This window comes from Cheilinus undulatus, linkage group 4 (genome assembly GCF_018320785.1).
Source record: "Cheilinus undulatus linkage group 4, ASM1832078v1, whole genome shotgun sequence".
NCBI classification, from domain to species: domain Eukaryota; kingdom Metazoa; phylum Chordata; class Actinopteri; order Labriformes; family Labridae; genus Cheilinus; species Cheilinus undulatus.
The window spans coordinates 53499846-53518380 of record NC_054868.1 but is presented as its reverse complement, the minus strand read 5'-3'; the positions used below and the strand labels follow the sequence as shown (position 1 = coordinate 53518380).

At 41.4% G+C, this 18535-nt stretch overlaps 1 protein-coding gene across 1 annotated transcript; it reads left to right on the top strand.

Annotated features, from left to right (window-relative positions):
* Positions 1–811: 811 nt before the first annotated feature.
* On the top strand, positions 812–17085 carry vps37c (VPS37C subunit of ESCRT-I). The gene is made up of 5 exons (XM_041784986.1): positions 812–1262; positions 6096–6205; positions 8392–8563; positions 12877–12959; positions 15356–17085. The coding sequence occupies exons 2-5, from the start codon at positions 6113–6115 to the stop codon at positions 16028–16030; spliced, it is 1023 nt and encodes a 340-aa protein (XP_041640920.1). The 5' UTR covers positions 812–1262; positions 6096–6112; the 3' UTR covers positions 16031–17085.
* The last annotated feature ends 1450 nt before the right edge of the window (positions 17086–18535 follow it).

Below are 18535 nucleotides of genomic sequence, written 5' to 3'. Positions count from 1 at the left end.
TATCAGCTGAGCCTGGACCGTACCATTATCACTGCATGGAGGGGGTGACAGCGGGACAACAGGCGACAACAACAATCCTGGCTATGAAGGATTAACGTGTCCCTAAATGTTTAAAATACTCGGGAGCAGTCTGACTAAAAATAATTTATTTCAGAAGTTTTATTTAAATAAAATCATAAAAACAGCTTCAGCTTTTTCCACGTTGTTTTAAAGTAAAGATGTCTGCATGTATATTAAATGTCCCTTCATACTGATTCAGGCCAATACTTTAGACAGATTTTCTTATTAAATATTTACAGGGTGCAGCTCTCAGGACTGTGATGACATTTACATTTATATTAACATAAAATGCATTCCAAATATAGGCCAGTTTGTATGGTTAAAGAAATTAAACATGCTTTTATTTTTTTTACATGACTTACATAACTTAAAATGTTTAGAATCTCTCAAAAGTAGACCAGACATGCTTTATTTGATCACTTATTTAGTATAACTTCTTGTTTTAGTGTTTAAAGAAGAATAACCAAGTGTATCTTTTTCCTGACTTTGATGCCAGAGTACTTTAATCTGCGAATTTCCCATTTTATCATGAATGAATTGAATTTAATGAATTCCACCTTTAATCTAAAAGTTCTTTATTTCAATCTTAAAAATATATATTTTTTCAGTAATCCATTATTTCCCTCCACATCATCCATATATTATAGTGTCAGTGAAATCCGTGTATTCCGGGTTGAGCCGCTGTGGGTGAATATCTTAGTCTGGTCCGATCCCCCCTCCAAACCTCTGCTTTTGGATTCTTCCTAAAATGGCGGCGGTCGCTGTCAGTGTAGAGTGAAACTTTGCTATTTTTAGCGTAAATTTACTCGTTTTTTCCCGCCTTCCCGTGGCCGCAGTCGTCTGATTAATACAATAACTGTTAAACGAACACGGAGACGGTACATATCGACGACCAGGACTGAGCAGGCTCGGCCAGGGCCCCGGTTTTTGGCCGCCTGATCGCTGGTTTCCCTCGAAGTTGACGGTTGCTGAGTGTCTGACATTGCGATCATACCGACTGTTGTTGACTCCGGATTGCTAACGCGGAACCTTCAGGTGTGAAGCTAGCTGTCTGACGGGACACCGCGCGAGGAGCGGCGGGAAACGTGTGCTGGTTTCGGTGCGCGTGACGGTGACGTGTCACGGCAGTTGAAGAGAGAGAGAGGAATCTCAGGTGTTGGATGTCACCTGTACTCACTGTCAGTCTGGTTTGCTAGCATCGCGTGAGTATCACCTGTCTGTCCTGTTTAAAGCTCCTCTGTCTCTGTTGCCGGTCTGTGTCAGTGCCGCCGGGGTCTGTGGCCTAGCCACGGCCACGGTGACTCTGAGGATGGTCGGTACTCCGGTACGTCGGTGATTGAACCGGTACAGTGTCTGTTAGCGTCAGTTAGCAGGGAGATAGACCCATAGGAACAGAGGTAAACATGTAGAGCTCAGTGAACCAGAGTTATCACCATGGCAACACGGTCAGTAAACAGGTCAGAGGTCTGAATTCATCATAACAAACAAGAGGAACTGGTTTAGGTCACAAAACAGGAAGTGACCCAGGATTTTGTTTTAGTCTGATACCCAGCAGTCATTATTGATTGAAGGTTTGGTAATTTTATTTAAATCAGTAAAGAATTTAGAAATATGTGGGTGATTCCACAGTGGGACTGTGTAGCCATCAGAACTGGAGTTTTGTTATTTTTCTGATATTAAGTTAAATCTACAGATAATAAACCAACAAATAATGTAGTTTGCTCAGGCAGCAAAGACTACATTTTTATAGTTTTTTATTTGTTTTCTGTGATTGGTTCAACTGTTACCGAAACCCAATGTGTTAGATCTTGTTTCATAGATCCTTTCTCATTAAACAGAGTATGTCACGTTTAGGGCTGGGCAATTGATCTCGAATTAGATTAAATCGCAATATGGCCTGCTGCAATATTCTAATCACAGGCAATAGATTTTTTATGCTCTACAGCAGTGCTACTCAACCCTGCTCAACCAAAGATCCAAACTGTTGAAAAATACCTTTGCAAGAGCCACAATCTAAGTGGTGAGAAGTGACAAAAATGGCATGAAAATAATCAAAAGAAGTTAAAGGTGGCAAAAATAGACAAAAAGCAGCAAAAATGGATGAAAAGGGGCAAAGATTGGGAGAAAACGTGGAAAATAGTCAGAAAGTAGCAGAAATAATCCAAAAGTGGCAAAAAAATAGTGAAAAGTGACTAAAATGGGCTAAAAGCGGTCATGAGTACCAAAAATGAGCAAAAAAAATTCGAAAACAAGTGGTATGTATTGGCAAAAGGTAGCTTGAATGGCCAAAAAATGACAGAAAAATTGTGAAAAAAGGGCATAAATGGGGTAAAAAAATGGCATAAAAAAGAGGCACAAATTTGGGAAAAAAGGAAACAAGTGATACTTAATGGCAAAAGGTAGCTTATTTAGACAAAAAGTGGCAAAAAGAAGAAGCAAAGATTTTGGGAAGAAATTAATCAAGTGGTATGTAACGGCAAAAGATCGCTTAAATGGGCAAAAACTGGCAAAAAATGGTGAAAAGGGCAAAAAAATGGATTACAGTGGAATAAATGGGGAAAAAGTGGCAAAAGAAATTGTAAAATGGCCCCAAAAAAGGGGTCTTTAATGGCAAACAATAGCTGAAGTGGGGGGAAAGTGGCAAAAATGGTGAAAATGGCAAAAAAAAAATTTTTAACGTTTTCTGGGAATAATATTTCAGATTAAGACATGAAAGAGCCACATTTTGAGTATCACTGCTCTACACTATATGCAAACAGTTTCTTTTGTGGATTTTTTTTTTTTTTAACAAAAATATTACTTTTCTCCCTCATGTATATGTTTTTCTTATTCAAAACAAGAATAACAAGGAAAGATATGGATATGGATTTATTGCTTGTGTTTGTTAAATAACACATAAGATGGGAAACCTAAAAATAATCATGCATTAAATCGCAATCGCGATATTGGGAAAAATAATCGCAATTAGATTATTTTTGAAATTTTATCCTCAGATAAATCCTGATAGGACCAGACTTCCTGAGAATTTAAGGACCTTTGGAAATCCATCACACTTAACAAATTTATTAGACCACCACCCAAAGTAAGGTTTATGGCTCAGCTGCCCTAAATTAACAGCATTGGTAATTACCAAAATCATGTTTTATGTTTCTGCAATGGTTAATACACCAATATGTAGAAGCTGTTTAACCCAAATGATATTTTTAATGCTAAAATATAATTATTATTGTTATCCATGAATTTTCAAATTTACCGATTTACAAAAAAACTAAAAAATAGTAAAGCACATTATTATTTCTTGATTAACATGTCAAATTATAGTTATTTACTTGCATTCCTGAACAGAAAAATGAGTTTTAGTGGTTGAATGTTATGCTTGATTCATTTCTGACTTCTCAGAGAAGCCCAGTGAGCTGGCTCAAATTTGGGTGAATTCAGTTTGAAATTCCTCATTCCTGTTCAAAATGGTAAAACATGGAGAGCTCACTGAAAATGAAAGAGTCTGCATTAAAGCACTTCATGATGCTGGATGATCTTTGAGACAAATATGGCAGATGGTCTAATAATTTTGTTAAGCACTGTAGACTCATTACACACAGAGTGAAATATTTCAAGCCTTTTTTTCTTGAAATGTTGATGATTATGGCTTACAGGTAATAAAAACCCAAAATTCAGTGTCTCAGAAAATTAGAACATTACATTAGATCAATTAAAAAGGATATTTTAAACAGAAATGTCAGGCTTCTGAAAAGTATGTTCATTTTTATGCCTTCAATACTTGGTTGGGCCTCCTTTTGCATGAATTACTGCATCAATGCAGCGTGGCATGGAGGCGATCAGTCTGTGGCACTGCTCAGGTGTAATGGAAGCCCAGGTTGCTCTGATAGCGGCCTTCAGGTCATCTGCATTGTTGGGTCTGGTGTCTCTCATCTTCCATAGATTCTCTCTGGGGTTCAGGTCAGAATCAAGCACAGTAACACCATGGTCATTGAACCAGCTTTTGGTACCCTTGGCAGTGTGGGCAGGTGCCAAGTCCTGCTGGAAAATGAAAATCAGCATCTCCATAAAGCTTGTCAGCAGAAGGAAGCATGAAGGTCTCTAAAATGTCCTGGTAGATGGCTGTGTTGACTGTGGACATCAGAAAACACAGTGGACCAACACCAGCAGATGCCATGGCAGCCCAAATCATCACTGACTGTGGAAACTTCACACTGGACTTCAAGCAACGTGGATTCTGTGCCTCTCCACTCTTCCTCCAGACTCTGGGACCTTGTTTTCCAAATGACATGCAAAATGTACTTTCATCTGAAAAGAGGACTTTGGACCACTGAGCAGCAGACCATTTCTTTTTCTCCACAGCCCAGGTAAGATGCTTCTGACGTTGTCTCTGATTCAGGAGTTGCTTGACACCAGGAATGCCACATTTGCAGCCCATGTCTAGGATTGGTCTTTGCGTAGTGACTCTTGATGCGCTGACACCAGCCTCAGTCCACTCCTTGTGAAGCTCCCCCACTGTTCACTCTGTGAACAACCAGCTTCTTTAGCAATGACGTTTTGTGGCTTACCTTCCTTGTGGAGGGTGTCAATGACTGTCTTCTGGACATCTGTCAAGTCTTCAGTCTTCCCCATGATTGTGTAGGCTACTGACCCAGACTGAGAGACCATTTAAAGGCTCAGGAAACCTGTTTGGAGTTAATAAGCTGATCAGGGTGTGACACCATGACTTTTCTATATTGAACTTTTTCACAATTAATAATCATTTTCTGAGACACTGAATGTTGGGTTTTCATAATCTGTAAGTCATAATCATCAACATTTCAAGAAAAAAAGGCTTGAAATATTTCCCTCTATGTGTAATGAGTCTATATAATATATGGGTTTTACTTTCTGAAATGAATGACAAAGATAGTGAACTTTTTCATGATAGGGTCAGATAAGGTCGTTTTTGAGAGAGAAACATGTAGCCTACATCTATTTCCCACAGGGTGGCGCTGTGTTTGGCTGGTAAGCATGGGCCTCCTGCTCTTCACCACTCATGATGTTTGATTTTGATGTCTCTGCTCCTTTGACAGTACACATCAGCAACAGGTTCTATTAAGAATCTCAAATAACATGACTGCCCTTTTGAAATGCTTCCCCTGACCTTCCTTAACTGCAGCAGCTGGGGTGGAGGCTGGTTGTTGATGAGATGGTGCATCTCAGCCTCCAAGTTAGGAAGGAGGTTGAGATGGTGCAAGGAGCTGCAGAGAAATGCTGAAGTGACGGTCAAATTTTTGACATGTGCCGTCACACTTCAGTGGGTGTGGTAACAGGAAGGACGTACAAGTGTGTATCTCTGTCATGCATACAGATCTATAAGCCTAAAAGGAGTGAAGATCAGAGATACGTAGTACTGTCTGTGTAGGAAACACTGTTAGGGTCAGCAGTGAAACAGTTGAAGTCCAGGTTGGTTGTTTTACAGCTGTACATCTTCTTTTTTCATGCTTCTTTTCTTAGGTACTGGTGTGGGGGGTGGGGGTCCAAGGACAGAATGGTTGTGAACCACAGCCCTAGACTATAATAACAGGGTTATTCCTCTTTCAGACTGACTAGCTGGTAGCTCTCTGGTATCTGTAACAGCCCTGGTATGTTGTTGTGTCCTATGAAGATTTGAACCAGTGTTTAGTCTCCCTCCAGGGCCGATCGCTCAGGTTAACAGCTGGATTGTTCAGACCTTGGCCTTCCTCCTCATAAGTCAGAAACTTATATAGTCTGTATACAAGGAAAACCCTCGCCGCTCTCACTCACCCTCTGAACAAACAGCAGCAGTAAATGATCTGCAGAGTTTTACAGCTTCAGTACTTTTCCATACTATTGATCATGAAAATAACAGATATATGGCAATTAAAGACCAGAGTATTGATGTTGTTGATGAGACTGACTGAGCTGTAATCATGCTGAGAGAGTTTAAAGGAGCCTCCTCTGTACACTTTCTGTTTCTAAATGTATATTTTTATCTCTTATTTCCTCTTTTCTTTACTTTCCATGACGGACAGCCATCCTGGCAAATCAAATGGAGAAGCTCCAGGACCTGAGCCAATCAGAGCTGCAGGAGCTCCTGGACACACCGGAGAGGGTGGAGTCGATGGCTCTGGAGTCTGATGAGGTAAGAATGAGGCTTTACAGGTCTTCACTGTCTTTAAAGGCTACCCTCACACCTGGATCAGCTGGGGGATCTGAAACAACAGCGTTTCCTCCTCAGTCTGGTTATTTATATCTCAGTTTCAGAGCAAAGCTCAGATTGGTTGGTAGAGCTGGTCTCTGCTCACTTTGAGTCAAATCTGGGGAACTTTTTTAACAGTGAGAACGCAACCAAGGTATCGACCGGGACCGACAACAGGTCTCATCGAACTCCAGAAGGTTTATCAGCAGAAGAAGTACAGCTACCAGGCAGTTTCAGCCACATGTGATGATAATACAGGAACTAGAACCATTCTCTGCTGCCCTGTAGGGACTTTGGACCACTTTTGGTGCTCCAGCCCGAGCAATCATTAAAATATCAACAGGCTTCCTGAGCCTTCTGGTCCCTGGGGCTCTCCAACACAGACTGGTTTAACAACTGGTTCTCTGAATTTGATGCAGCTGGTTGAACCAGGGGAATCAGTCTGACTGATCGGTCGGCTGTAACAGTTCAGAGCTAACGGTTCAGTACGGGTTTGGTTCATCAATAAAAATAAAAAAATCCCAGATTTACAATTCACGATCTGATGATATGAACATCTGTGATGGTTAGGTTTCACAGTGAAAACAGCAGGGCCAAGACTGGCATGAATGCAGAAGGCAAAGGCAAGGACGAAATGTTTTATAAGCTCTGAAGTATGACACTGACTTCAAAGGCAAGGATGGAATGTTTTAAAAGCTCTGGAAGATAACATTGACTTCAAAGGCAAGGACAGAATGTTGGTGAACCTCTGAAAGATGACACTGACTTCAAAGGCTAGGACGGAATGTTTTATAAGCTCTGAAAGATGACACTGACTTCAAAGGCTAGGACGGAATGTTTTATAAGCTTTGAAAGATAACATTGACTTCAAAGGCAAGGACAGAATGTTGGTAACCCTCTGAAAGATGACACTGACTTCAAAGGCTAGGACGGAATGTTTTATAAGCTCTGAAAAAAAACATTGACTTCAAAGGCTAGGACAGAATGTTGGTGAAGCTCTGAAAGGTGAAATGCCTTCAAAGGCATGGATGGAATGTTTTATAAGCTCTGGAAGATGACACTGACTTCAAAGGCAAGGACAGAATGTTGGTGAAGCTCAGGATGTTGTGTTTTTCCCTGCTCCTCACCACTTTCACCAGCTTGTCCCAGACGTAGCCTCCATTAAAGTCATGGGCATGACTGGTGAGACCATAGACCAGCCAAGAGGCTGCAGACCCACAGACTTCACTCAGACCTGGTCCGGTATTTTCTAGTCTGGTTTGTCCTCCAGTCCAGGTGTAGATTTGTTCTAGACTGCTCCGTTTATTTTTCATAACATCCAAACTAGCTCATCATCACATCTACAGCAGACACTAGACAAAGAAATGTTCATGAGGAGGGCAGCTGGACACCAGTTAACATGGTCACACATTAAATCATAACACCATTAAAGCACTGAAGGCTCCTCTGGTTCATGCTCTGAGTTTAACATCTGTATTTCTGAGTGGAGACTTCTCTGACTGAGGTGAAGGAGCTGTAGAGGTGACACAGCCTCTCCTGTTCCTCCTTTAGAGAGTCCAGCAGCCTGATCTGACTCACATCAATAATCAGATTAAGGACCTGGACTACTGCTGACGGCAGTCAAGCCTCACCTGAAAGAGAGCTGCTCTGATTGGTTGCAGCTACCAGGTGGGTTCAGTGGGTTGGTTGTCAGAAACAGAGCTGCTCTACTCACTAAAATATTAGAGTGGCTTTATACCAGACCACTTCAGTGCCCAATTCTAGACCTGGTCCCCCATCCAGAGTCACCAGGAGGCTAGTCTGCCGTGTGGATGGGTTTTTTTTAGAGCTGATCCAGTCAGAGGCTTCCTGGTCTGGAGCTAACATTAACGTCAGACATGTTTGATATTGATAATTTAGGATCAGAGAGGCCCCTATGAGAGTTAGCGGACCCTGCAGGCTCCTTTATGCTCTCCTACTGGTCTAGACCAAAGAAAACCTACACATTTTTCAAGTCTCTGTGCATCTAGTTAAATTCTGAGTCTGATCTCATGATTTTAGTGTGTCTGACATACTGCTGAGCCAGCAGACCTGGGCCATCATAGACCAGTCCAGTGACTACATCCTGACTGTGTACGTTTGTGTTCCAGATCCAGAACATCCAGCTGGAGAGAGAAATGGCGCTGGCATCAAACCGCAGCCTGGCTGAGCAGAACCTGGACATGAAGCCTCGTCTGGAGTCCACAAAGGAGCTGCTGGTGGAGCGGTACTCACAGCTGGAGGCCATCAGAGAAAACTACAGACAGCACTGCTCACTCAGAGGTAGGGGGGGCATAAACAGGGATAAGGGTGGACCGAGACTCAGTCCCAGTCCACCCTTGTCCCTCCTACTCAGACCTACGCCTACATTTGACTGGGGGTGTGACGAAACACTTTGCTCCCAAGACAAGAGGAGGCAAAATTTAGTCCACGAGACGAGACAGGATTTCACTCTTTAAATTTTAGAACAAAATTTAGGGAAAAAAATAGCTGTGCTGCATCTTTAATTTACTACATTATGCACTCAGTCCTACAATAATTAAAACGTTTAGATTATTTATGACTTTTTTTTACAGCAGACTGAAATCTAGAAGCTGCATCACTGACATTAGACCAGCGTTACTCAACCCTGCTCATCCAAAGATCCAAACTGTTGAAAAATACCTTTGCAAGAGCCACAACTTAAGTGATGAAAAGTGGCGTTAAAAATAAATCAAAGCTGGCAAAACAGGTGAAAAAGCTGCCTAAAAGTGGTCAAAAAATGGGTAAACAGGAGTAAAATAGGCAGAAAATGGCAGAGACAAAAAAGTGACAAAAAATGGAGAGAAAAGGTGGCACAAATGGGTACAATGTGACAAAAAATGATTTGCAGGTGGCAATAATGGAAAAAAAGGGAAAAACATGGCAAAGAAATGAGTGAAAAATAACTTATATTTGGCAAAAAGCAGCAAAAATGTGAGGGTAAATGTGGGATAAATCACTAAATTTGGTAGAAATGTGAGGGAAAATGATTGAAAAATAACTAGATTTGGAAAAAGGAGCAAAAGGTGGGGGGAAATGAATGAAAAATAACTATTTGGCAAAAAGCAGCTAAAAGGTGAGGGAAAAGGAGTGAAAAATAACTAAATTTGGCAAAAAGCAGCAAAAAAAAGTGGGGGTAAATGCAGGAAAAATAACTAAATTTGGCAAAAAGCAGCAAAAGGAGGGTGAAAATGGGTGAAAATTAACTAAATTTGGCATAAAGCAGCAAAAAAATTGGGGGGAAATGAGTGAAAAATAACTAAATTTGCCAAAAAGCTGCAAAAAAAGTGGGGGAAAATGAGTGAAAAATAACTAAATTTGGCAAAAAAGGTGAGGGAAAATGAATGAAAAATAACTAAATTTGGCAAAAAGCTGCGAAAGGTGGGGAAAAAAGGGCAAAAAAATTGCAAATTAGGGCAATGGAAATATAGGACAAAAAATAAAGATTAACAACAATTAAGTTTGACAATTAAAACCTACTATATAAGTGTGGGAAACAAATTGCAATGGATAATTCTGAGGTCAAGGTTTCCCTTTTTTATGTTTTTTCCAGGGGAATAATATTTCAAAATAAGACATAAAAGAGCCACACGTTGAGTGTCACTTCATTAGACCCTCCCTCATCACCCTGAATATTCTCAGGTGAATAAATCCCTGTCAGAGCCTAAAACACTCTTCATGGACATGAGGACTAACTCTCTGAGAGTCCTCAACCCTCACGTAGTCCACATGTAGTCTGATGTTAGCACAGACTTACTCTGAGGGCTTCAGGTAAACACGACACACCTGTGAGTGCTGATCCAGGTAAAAAACGCCGTCATCATAAACACAATCAGCTGATTTCACTGTCAAATATTTCAGCGCCCTGACCACGCCCAAAGGTGACATCACCACTGCACACACCCAGATCCATCACCACTGCAGGTTCACCAGGTGATCCTGTTACATAACACCCACTCACCGTCTGATGATGTCACAGCAGCCAGGTGAGCCAAAGGCTGGTCATGTGCAGAGCTAGGCCGAATTACACAACTCTCTCTCTATTCACTTCCTGTTTTTAGTGAATAGTCACTCAGCAGAGACACACATGAGGAACACCAGGACCCACAGAGTCTAAACCAGAACAGGGGCTAGCTCAGAGCGCTGTCCTACAGCTGGAGCAGCGTCAGCCAATCACACATCAGCACACAGACGCTGCAGGAGAGCGGGAGTAGGAATGATGGCGTTAGGGTGGAAGGCATGCTGGGAACACAGATTTACAGTCATAGATTAAAGTATTGGCACCCCTGGAATTTTTCTCGACAATACTCCATTTCTTAATTCTTAACAGATTCACTAAAGAAAATATATTTAAAAAAGTGCAATGAAGTTCTGATGACAGTTTACGTTTCTTAAAGTTAAAAGGAAAAGAAGTTAAATAATGACATTACATTATGTCATATTTGGGGTTTTAGGGATCCTCTCCCAGGAAATGTTTGGTGCTAACACTTTATTTCTTCTATTGTAGTTTATTTTTATTTTCCAGTTTGTCATTAAAGTAAAGGGACACGTAATCATTTTAACATCCTCTTCTTTATGCATTATAGCAAGAATAAAGCTCCATCATTCACACAGTAGTCTGATGATGTCTCAAAGCTGAACATTTAGATTACAGGAATATGGTCCATTTTTTCAAACGGTGTTCACTTTTAATTTTTGCACATTTTTGTTTGTGAGTTCATCCACCATAAAATTTTGACCTTTAAGACCATCCACTGACCTGGAGAGCGCATTTTAAGGGATAAAGCTTCTATGACGTCAATGACAAGACATCAGTGCTCTGAATTTTGAATAATTTTCGAATGACTTATAATTACATATATAACATGCACACTCAGAGGAAAGAGAGGGCAAGCACCAAAACAGGATTTGAATTGAGACGCCTGACTGTTTTCTGTGAAACTGTCGGGTCAATCAGAGAAGTTTATGAATTTCCCTTAAGTCAGCAGACACTGTCTCACTCCAGCGAGTCATGCAGGCAAGATCAACTTGGAGATCTGCGTAGGTTCACCGGTGCAGACAAAGTGCCAGATCTGCCATGAAGCCACGACCAGTGGATGCATGAAAACGCAGGACACGTGCCTATAAACATCACTGCATCAACTTCTCTTCATGACTTTCACGCCTCGTATCATGCATGTTACATTATAGTAACAGCAACAACAAGGGCATTGTGCCACACAAATAGCCATCCATGTGAAACACAGAACGCCATCAACGCCAGTGCAATGTCCAGGCTTACAGCATGGGCGTATATGGATACACGACTGATTTAAGCGAAGCCTCGAGGAATTTTTTGATTGGAATCACCCAAATAATTCAAGGAATTGTTTCATCCCTACTGATTAGTGAGCTAAACCAGGTGGCATACGGAAAATTATGATGGGTTTAAAGACAACCCAGACTTTAGAGTATCGAAGAGGGGACGAAGTTAAAACATTTTCATGATGTGTTCAAATGTCCCATGGAGAAAATTGGAATTTTAGTTTTTAGTGAGAAATCTGAATAAATCCAGTCATTTTAAAGAAGGAAGATTTAGTATAAGATAGATGTAAAGCATGAGTTCAGTTAAAACATGTCTCATTTTTCCACCCTAAATACACAAATAATCCTGTTAATATAACTAATATTATCCATGAAGAGTGTGATCATTAAGGAGTATAACAAGAGTATCAATATCAATAAAAATCAATGACCCTCATCCTGGACTGGAATGTTTTTCAATTTTCATCGACTAAAACTATGAAGGGTGATAGGACTAAAATGAGACTAAAACTAAACGTATTTTAGTGTAAACACTAAAACTAAAAACGGTTGACAAAATGAACCCTGTCTCTAAGTCTACTCCTCCACGGGGTCGTAGATGTTTGGTTTTGGTCGTGCACAACTGCTGCAAACAGTTCCTCTAGTCCTTTAGAATAAATATTTGAATAAATTCATACATTAACGAAACACATAATGTAGCTGGCCTGGAAAGATGGAATGGCTTAAAAATGATGAATAATTTGATTTAATTTGGCTCTAGTTTTTCGGTACTGAGGACTCGACTTGGACTCGAGTTTTGGTGACTCGACTACAACACTGGAGCCAGCATATCCTACGGATGCGAACAGTCAACACCATGACATGGCGGGTTTAGTAAAAACAGATCTGACAGCATTTTAGCGAATCATTAAAAACTGATGTATCAGGATGTGTCTCTGCATTATAGAGCATTTAATCAACAGTAATAATCACTGAGGGGCAAAAACAAGACCTGCAGATCAAGTTATCACAGATTAACTCTGTTAAGGACCAGGGTTCTGCTGACCTCTATGGCCCCTGAAAGTCCCCCCTAGTAACTTGCATATAAACTTGAGTCGTGGGGACGCAGAAATGAACCTGACATTAAATAATAAGTGGGAGTTATGAAGCAGGTCCAGGGCTGTTTTGAGTGCTGGATCAGGTACCAGTGGACTGATGCCGATCTCTCTCTCTCTCTCTCTCTCTCTCTCTCTCTCTCTCTCTCTCTCTCTCTCGCTCTCTCTCTCCCGTAGATGGAATGGTGGGCCAGGTTTCTCCTGAAGCGTTTTTCTCCAGACTACAGACAGAGGGCAGCAGCACAGAGGCAGAGTCTGAGGTAAGAGTCCAGGGGTCCATTGGAATAGTCCATTTTGCTTAGGAAGGCTCCTAACTGAGTGAAACGACCCGGAATTATTTTATTGTCGTCCATGATAAAGGCCGTTCAAATTCTCCAACTGAAAAGGAAAGGAGCTTCATTATTTCCTTTTATTATCTCCTTTAGCCAAGGAAACACCAGACCTTCCTTTACCCACAATTCTTTGTGTAAACTTCATTTAAGTGAGCACCTGTTGACTGCTAATCTAAACAAGCGATCACTTTGACTGTAACTCTGCTAGCCCCGATTTAAACAGTGAAATTCAGTCAAACTTATAATTCATGTGATAAACGGAGGAATATTACAGAAATGAAAACTGTATCATTCCACTTATGATCACGATTTCATTTCTTCTCATTTCCATTTGTATCCAAACAGTAAATCGATCAGTCAGAATTTCAAACTGCATTTGTTTTGCTATTTTGAAAAACTAAAGTAAATGTGATAAACATTTGTAAATCACAGCCAATTAAAGCAATAAAGTCGGCGTGTTGCCATATTGTGATTATTATATTTATCATCATAATTACGCAAGTAAGACGCGGTTTATAGAGCTTTTCCCAGAACGAGCTGAAAGAGCGACGGAACCAGAGTAGACTAATGAAATTAACAGAGACGAGAGAATTAAAGAAAAATGGATGGGTAGGGAGTAAAACAAAACTGTTAAATATCGTTGTGAAATAAAAGGACTTGAATATTATTCATCTAGTCGTTTTGACTTTGCAGAGAGTTCAGATTAAGAGAAAAGTTTCTCCTGTTCTAGAAGTTCACAGTCACAGTTCCTTATCCTAAAGAGACTTTAGGATTTAAAATCTTAATGAGATCGTATTTATCACCGACGCTTTCACGTTTAATTCGCTGCACATAAAAACAAGGAGAAAGCACCAAGTGGTAGATGCGAATTTTGTAGTCCATCAACGTTAAATTGTAGTTTTTACACAAGTAACACACTTTACATGTGATGTCTACTGGTCATTAAGTCCCGATGAGTGAACTTTTTCCTCTTCACCTCCATAAATAAACGCTGCATGCTGTCTGCTTTATGCTTGTAAATGACACGGTGTGGGCTGAATCAAGTGATCCTGTTATTAGTTACTGTTATAAATGAATGAAAAACAAAGATCTGAGGTTGTTTTGTTAGCCGGCAGGGTTAGGGTTAGTGGCAGGTGCGCACTGATCGTCTCTCAATTATTGTTTTTTAGTACAACACGATGAGCCTAAAAAATGTGGTAATGCCTCCAAAGGCTTGTTATGTTCATTAAGGATCATTTAGAGTACCAAGCAGGTGCAGTGAGGAACCTGTATGGATTAAGTTAGTCCCCAGCAAGATGATTTTTGAGAATTTATTTATTTATTTTTTATCTGAACGACCAATCAATTAGTTGGTGCCTGGGTGCAATTTTGGTGGACCAAAATTTTGTTTGGTTGACTACAGCCCTAATCATGTTCATAAAACAGTCAGAAAGAATGTGCTACAACGTTCTGTTAACTCTAAAACAGCAGAGAGATGATCCACTCACTGATGCTGTTAGTCTGGATTAATCCACAGAATTACAGACGTGTTCTGGTCAAAGTTCCCAAACTACTGATGGAATCAGAGTGAGATTAACCAGGAGACATTTAACCACATTTACACCCCTGTTATCAGAATTTATCTTAACATGTGGCCGCACTATCAGAAATAAGTATCATGAAGAAGGTTTGAAGGGTTAACTACCTTTAACTTCAATTAATCAACATTTTGAAAGTAAACTAAATATTCGTAGGCCTTAAATGAACTTTATTTATTTGTTATAGTGGCATTCATTGTGGTTGTGCCTCCTGACATTTGCACCTAATTTCAGATTAAACGAGTAAATACTAAAACACATTTTTACTCTCAACGCTGTGCCCGAACCACTCTTTATTTCTTCTTTGCAATCTGTAAAGCATTGTTAGAACGCCCTCTAGTGGACACTTGTGTAACTACACTGTGATCAAGGCTCTGGCAACTGAATGTTTTGTATGTACAAACATACTGATTAAACTGATAATATATGTGTATAAATATTTGAAGATTATTTAAAACTGTAAAATTAAGACATGAAATTGATGGGGATTGTAGATAAAGATTGACAGCTCTAATTCAAAGAAAGCAGGTTTCATAGATGAACACATAAATACCATGAAGGGATTAGTTCTGTTTCTGATAGATCCACACACATTTATGTCTACTCACTGATAAATAAATATAAATGTAAGTATGTTGGCCTGGGTCAATCAGTGGGTTAAAGTCAGCTAAGGTGAGGGATGTGTAAGGATGCCGCAGTCTGATTGGCTCACCTTTTCTATACGTTTTATGTGTTTTTGCTGTTCAGGCTCTAGCGGATGAGTTCCTGGAAGGTTCTCTGCCGTTGGACTCTTTCCTGGAGCGTTTCCTGTCCCTGCGCTCACTCGCTCACAGGAGGCGGGTCCAGATCGAGAAGATGCAGGAGATCCTGCGACAGAGGAGCGAGGCCAAATCCACCGCCATGACATCATCTGCAGGCAGCCAGGACCCCACCCCCTCACCCTGGAATCAGCCAACGACCACATCGACAACCACACATCAGCAGCAGCCCAGCTCCGCCCCCCAGAACCCCTCACAGCAGACAGCGTCCTCGTCAGCGGGGGGCGCCGGCCTCCCCTACAGCCCCTACCCCATCTCTACCCCCAACCCCCCCACAGCTGCGGCAGCGAGCTCCGGCCCTCCATACCCGGGCTCTGGCTCACCTTTCAACCCTGCTGGAGCCTTCTCTGGGCCCCGACCTGCCTTTGGGCCCCCAGCGTCAGGCGGCTGCCCCTACCCCACCCAGCCCTCCTTCCCCGCCCCCCACCCAGGCTCGGCGTTCGGTCAGTACACCCCCAATCAGGGTGGCCCCACCCCCTACCCGGCCTCCTACAGCTATGGCGGCTACAGCTACCCGGCTGGCCCCTCCTACTCCAGTTCCCAGTCCCCCACAGGGCGGCCCTTATACAGACCGGGGTACGGCGTCCCCCAGCCATACTCCTGAGAGCCCCGCCCCTCTGCCCTTCTCCCCTCGTCTTTTTACCTTTTCTAACCCTGCCCCCAGAGTCAGCGGTCTCTCGCTTTACTTCTCTTTGTTGCACTATCTCTCTCTAAGCCCCGCCCCTCCAACACTCATACTAGTCTCAGGTTGTTGTGTTTAAAGCACGCCCCCTCACCATCATACACTCCTTCCCCTCGCCATCATACACTCCCCATCTTCACCATGAACCTCCTCACCATGGTTCCTCCCCCTCGCCTCCCTCCATCATGTATGGGTGTGTCCTGATGAGTTAAGTGTGATCTGGACGCCGTCTCGTGTTGACTTCAGTTCTTCCACGCTCTCTAGCTCTCTCTCTCTCTCTACGGCCATGTTTACATGGAAACAACCTCTGAAAAGAAAATCATGTCATTCAATCATTGTTAATTCAGGTTTTCAAAAAAGATCAGAATGACAGTTGTATTAATGCCAGGCCAGTAGGTGGCGACCTGAATATTTAGTGACTAACACAAGCATGCTCACATCCTCCTCCTTCTGCAGAGCAGTGAGGTATAAAAAGGGTGGAAGCACTAACATTTGTGTGGACGGACAATGAAGTGGAGTTTCTACAAAAGGCAAGGATGGAATGTTTGATAGTCTTTAAAGAATGACATAATCTACAAAGGAAAGGGTAGAATATTTAATAGTCTTTAAAGGATGACATCTTCATAGGAAAGGGTAGAATCTTTGATAGTCTTTAAAAGATGACATCATCTTCAAAGGAAAGGTTAGAATGTTTGATAGTCTTTAAAGGATTACATCATCTTCAAAGGAAAGGACAGAATGTTTGATAGGCTTTAAAGGATGACATCATCTTCAAAGAAAAAGGTAGAATGTTTGATAGTCTTTAAAGGATCACAGCATCTTCAAAGGAAAGGGTAGAATGTCTGATAGGCTTTAGGGGATGACATCATTTTCAATGGAAAGGGTAGAAAAAAATAGTCTTTAAAGGATGACATCATCTCCAAAGACAAGGATAGAATGTTTGATAGTCTTTAAAGGATGACATCATCTTCAAAGGAAAGGTTAGAATGTTTGATAGTCTTTAAAGGATGACATCATCTCCAAAGACAAGGATAGAATGTTTGATAGTCTTTAAAGGATGACATCATCTTCAAAGGAAAGGGTAGAATTTTTGATAGTCTTTAAAGGATGACATCTTCAAAGGAAAGGATTGAATAGTTTATAGTATTTAAAGGATGACATCATCTTCAATGGAAAGGATGTGAAGTTTTTAAGACTGTAAAGGTAAAGCTCTCCTATTCTGTTGTCCACGGATTAACAAATGGCGTTCTTTCAGGCTTAAATTGGGCCTGATTTCTGAATCGTCCTCCCCAGAATGTGTGTTAGTCTCTCGTAGAGATCTGGCCATATGCCTGGCTCTACTCTGTGATTTTTAAACATCTGGACTCTGAAGCGTACTTTCGGGCTGTTGGCGTGTAAACGTGGCCTCTGGCTCCCTCACAGGTGATGTTCTTACCTGCAGCACTGCTCCACACTCACCTGACCCTGATGTCTCAACTAAAGAACAAAGAGCCTCTCGGTTGATTTAGTTGCATTAAATTTAACACTAAAACCGAAGCTGCAGCTCTCCATCACTGCTCCCCTGTCTCTGGCTCGTTAGTGCCCCCTCTGGATTCTCTCGTCAGGACACTGAGGCTGAACCAGAGACGGGCTGGTCAAACACTACAGGATTCAGAGCCCCATTCTATCCTTTTAGAAATCAGGGGATAATAATAATTCTAATGATAATAATAATCATTATTATTTAAAGAAAAATAAAATCATGATAAAAGAAATCCCAGATTTTACCAATAAAAGTGAAGTGATAGTGATTGTAAGGTAAATTTTAGGTGATCTGATTGTAAATAAAGTGCCCAGAGAGTGTACCATGGTATCAGAATGGAACATCTTCTCTCAGAATCAGGACTTTGTTGCCCCCGGTAACGCCCTCAGGTGAGCATGTCAGAGCTCCGTTTTCATTAGTAACTCTGCCTGTGTGTTCTCTGAGATCAAAGGTCGGCGTCAGATCCAGACTGAGTTCTGTTGTGTGTTTGAATGAAACATGGCCCCCCATGCCTGCCACCCCCCACCCCTGACATGAACTGATGCTGGACACAGATCCCCTGAACTTTGAGCGAGGACGTCTTAACGTGTCGTCTTAACGTGTGGTTAACATGAAGGTGATTCGCCTGGAGTCAGTCATGATGACGGACTGTTTCGCTCCTCTCAGTCTTTATAGACTTAGTCCATCTCATCGGAATAATCACGTCTATATTTAAACCTTCTCTGATTTACAAGCTTTTCTGTTGGGAGAGGATGTTTAACTGTTTGAGTCTTAATAATGATCGTCACACCTGTCCAGGTGATCAACGAAGGTTGTCTCAGTGTTTCTGACTTCTCTAACTTTGATTCCTCATGTTCTAAAACCATACAGTCTTTATTTTAGGTCCACATTTGTGTTAAAAACTC

Bases quoted from the DNA above. Each gene is read 5' to 3' on its own strand.
- vps37c (XM_041784986.1), top strand. From the start codon at position 6,113: ATGGAGAAGCTCCAGGACCTGAGCCAATCAGAGCTGCAGGAGCTCCTG. The intron at 6,206-8,391 runs GTAAGAATGAGG...TTTGTGTTCCAG, and splicing joins TGGCTCTGGAGTCTGATGAG to ATCCAGAACATCCAGCTGGA. The intron at 12,960-15,355 runs GTAAGAGTCCAG...TTTGCTGTTCAG, and splicing joins GCACAGAGGCAGAGTCTGAG to GCTCTAGCGGATGAGTTCCT.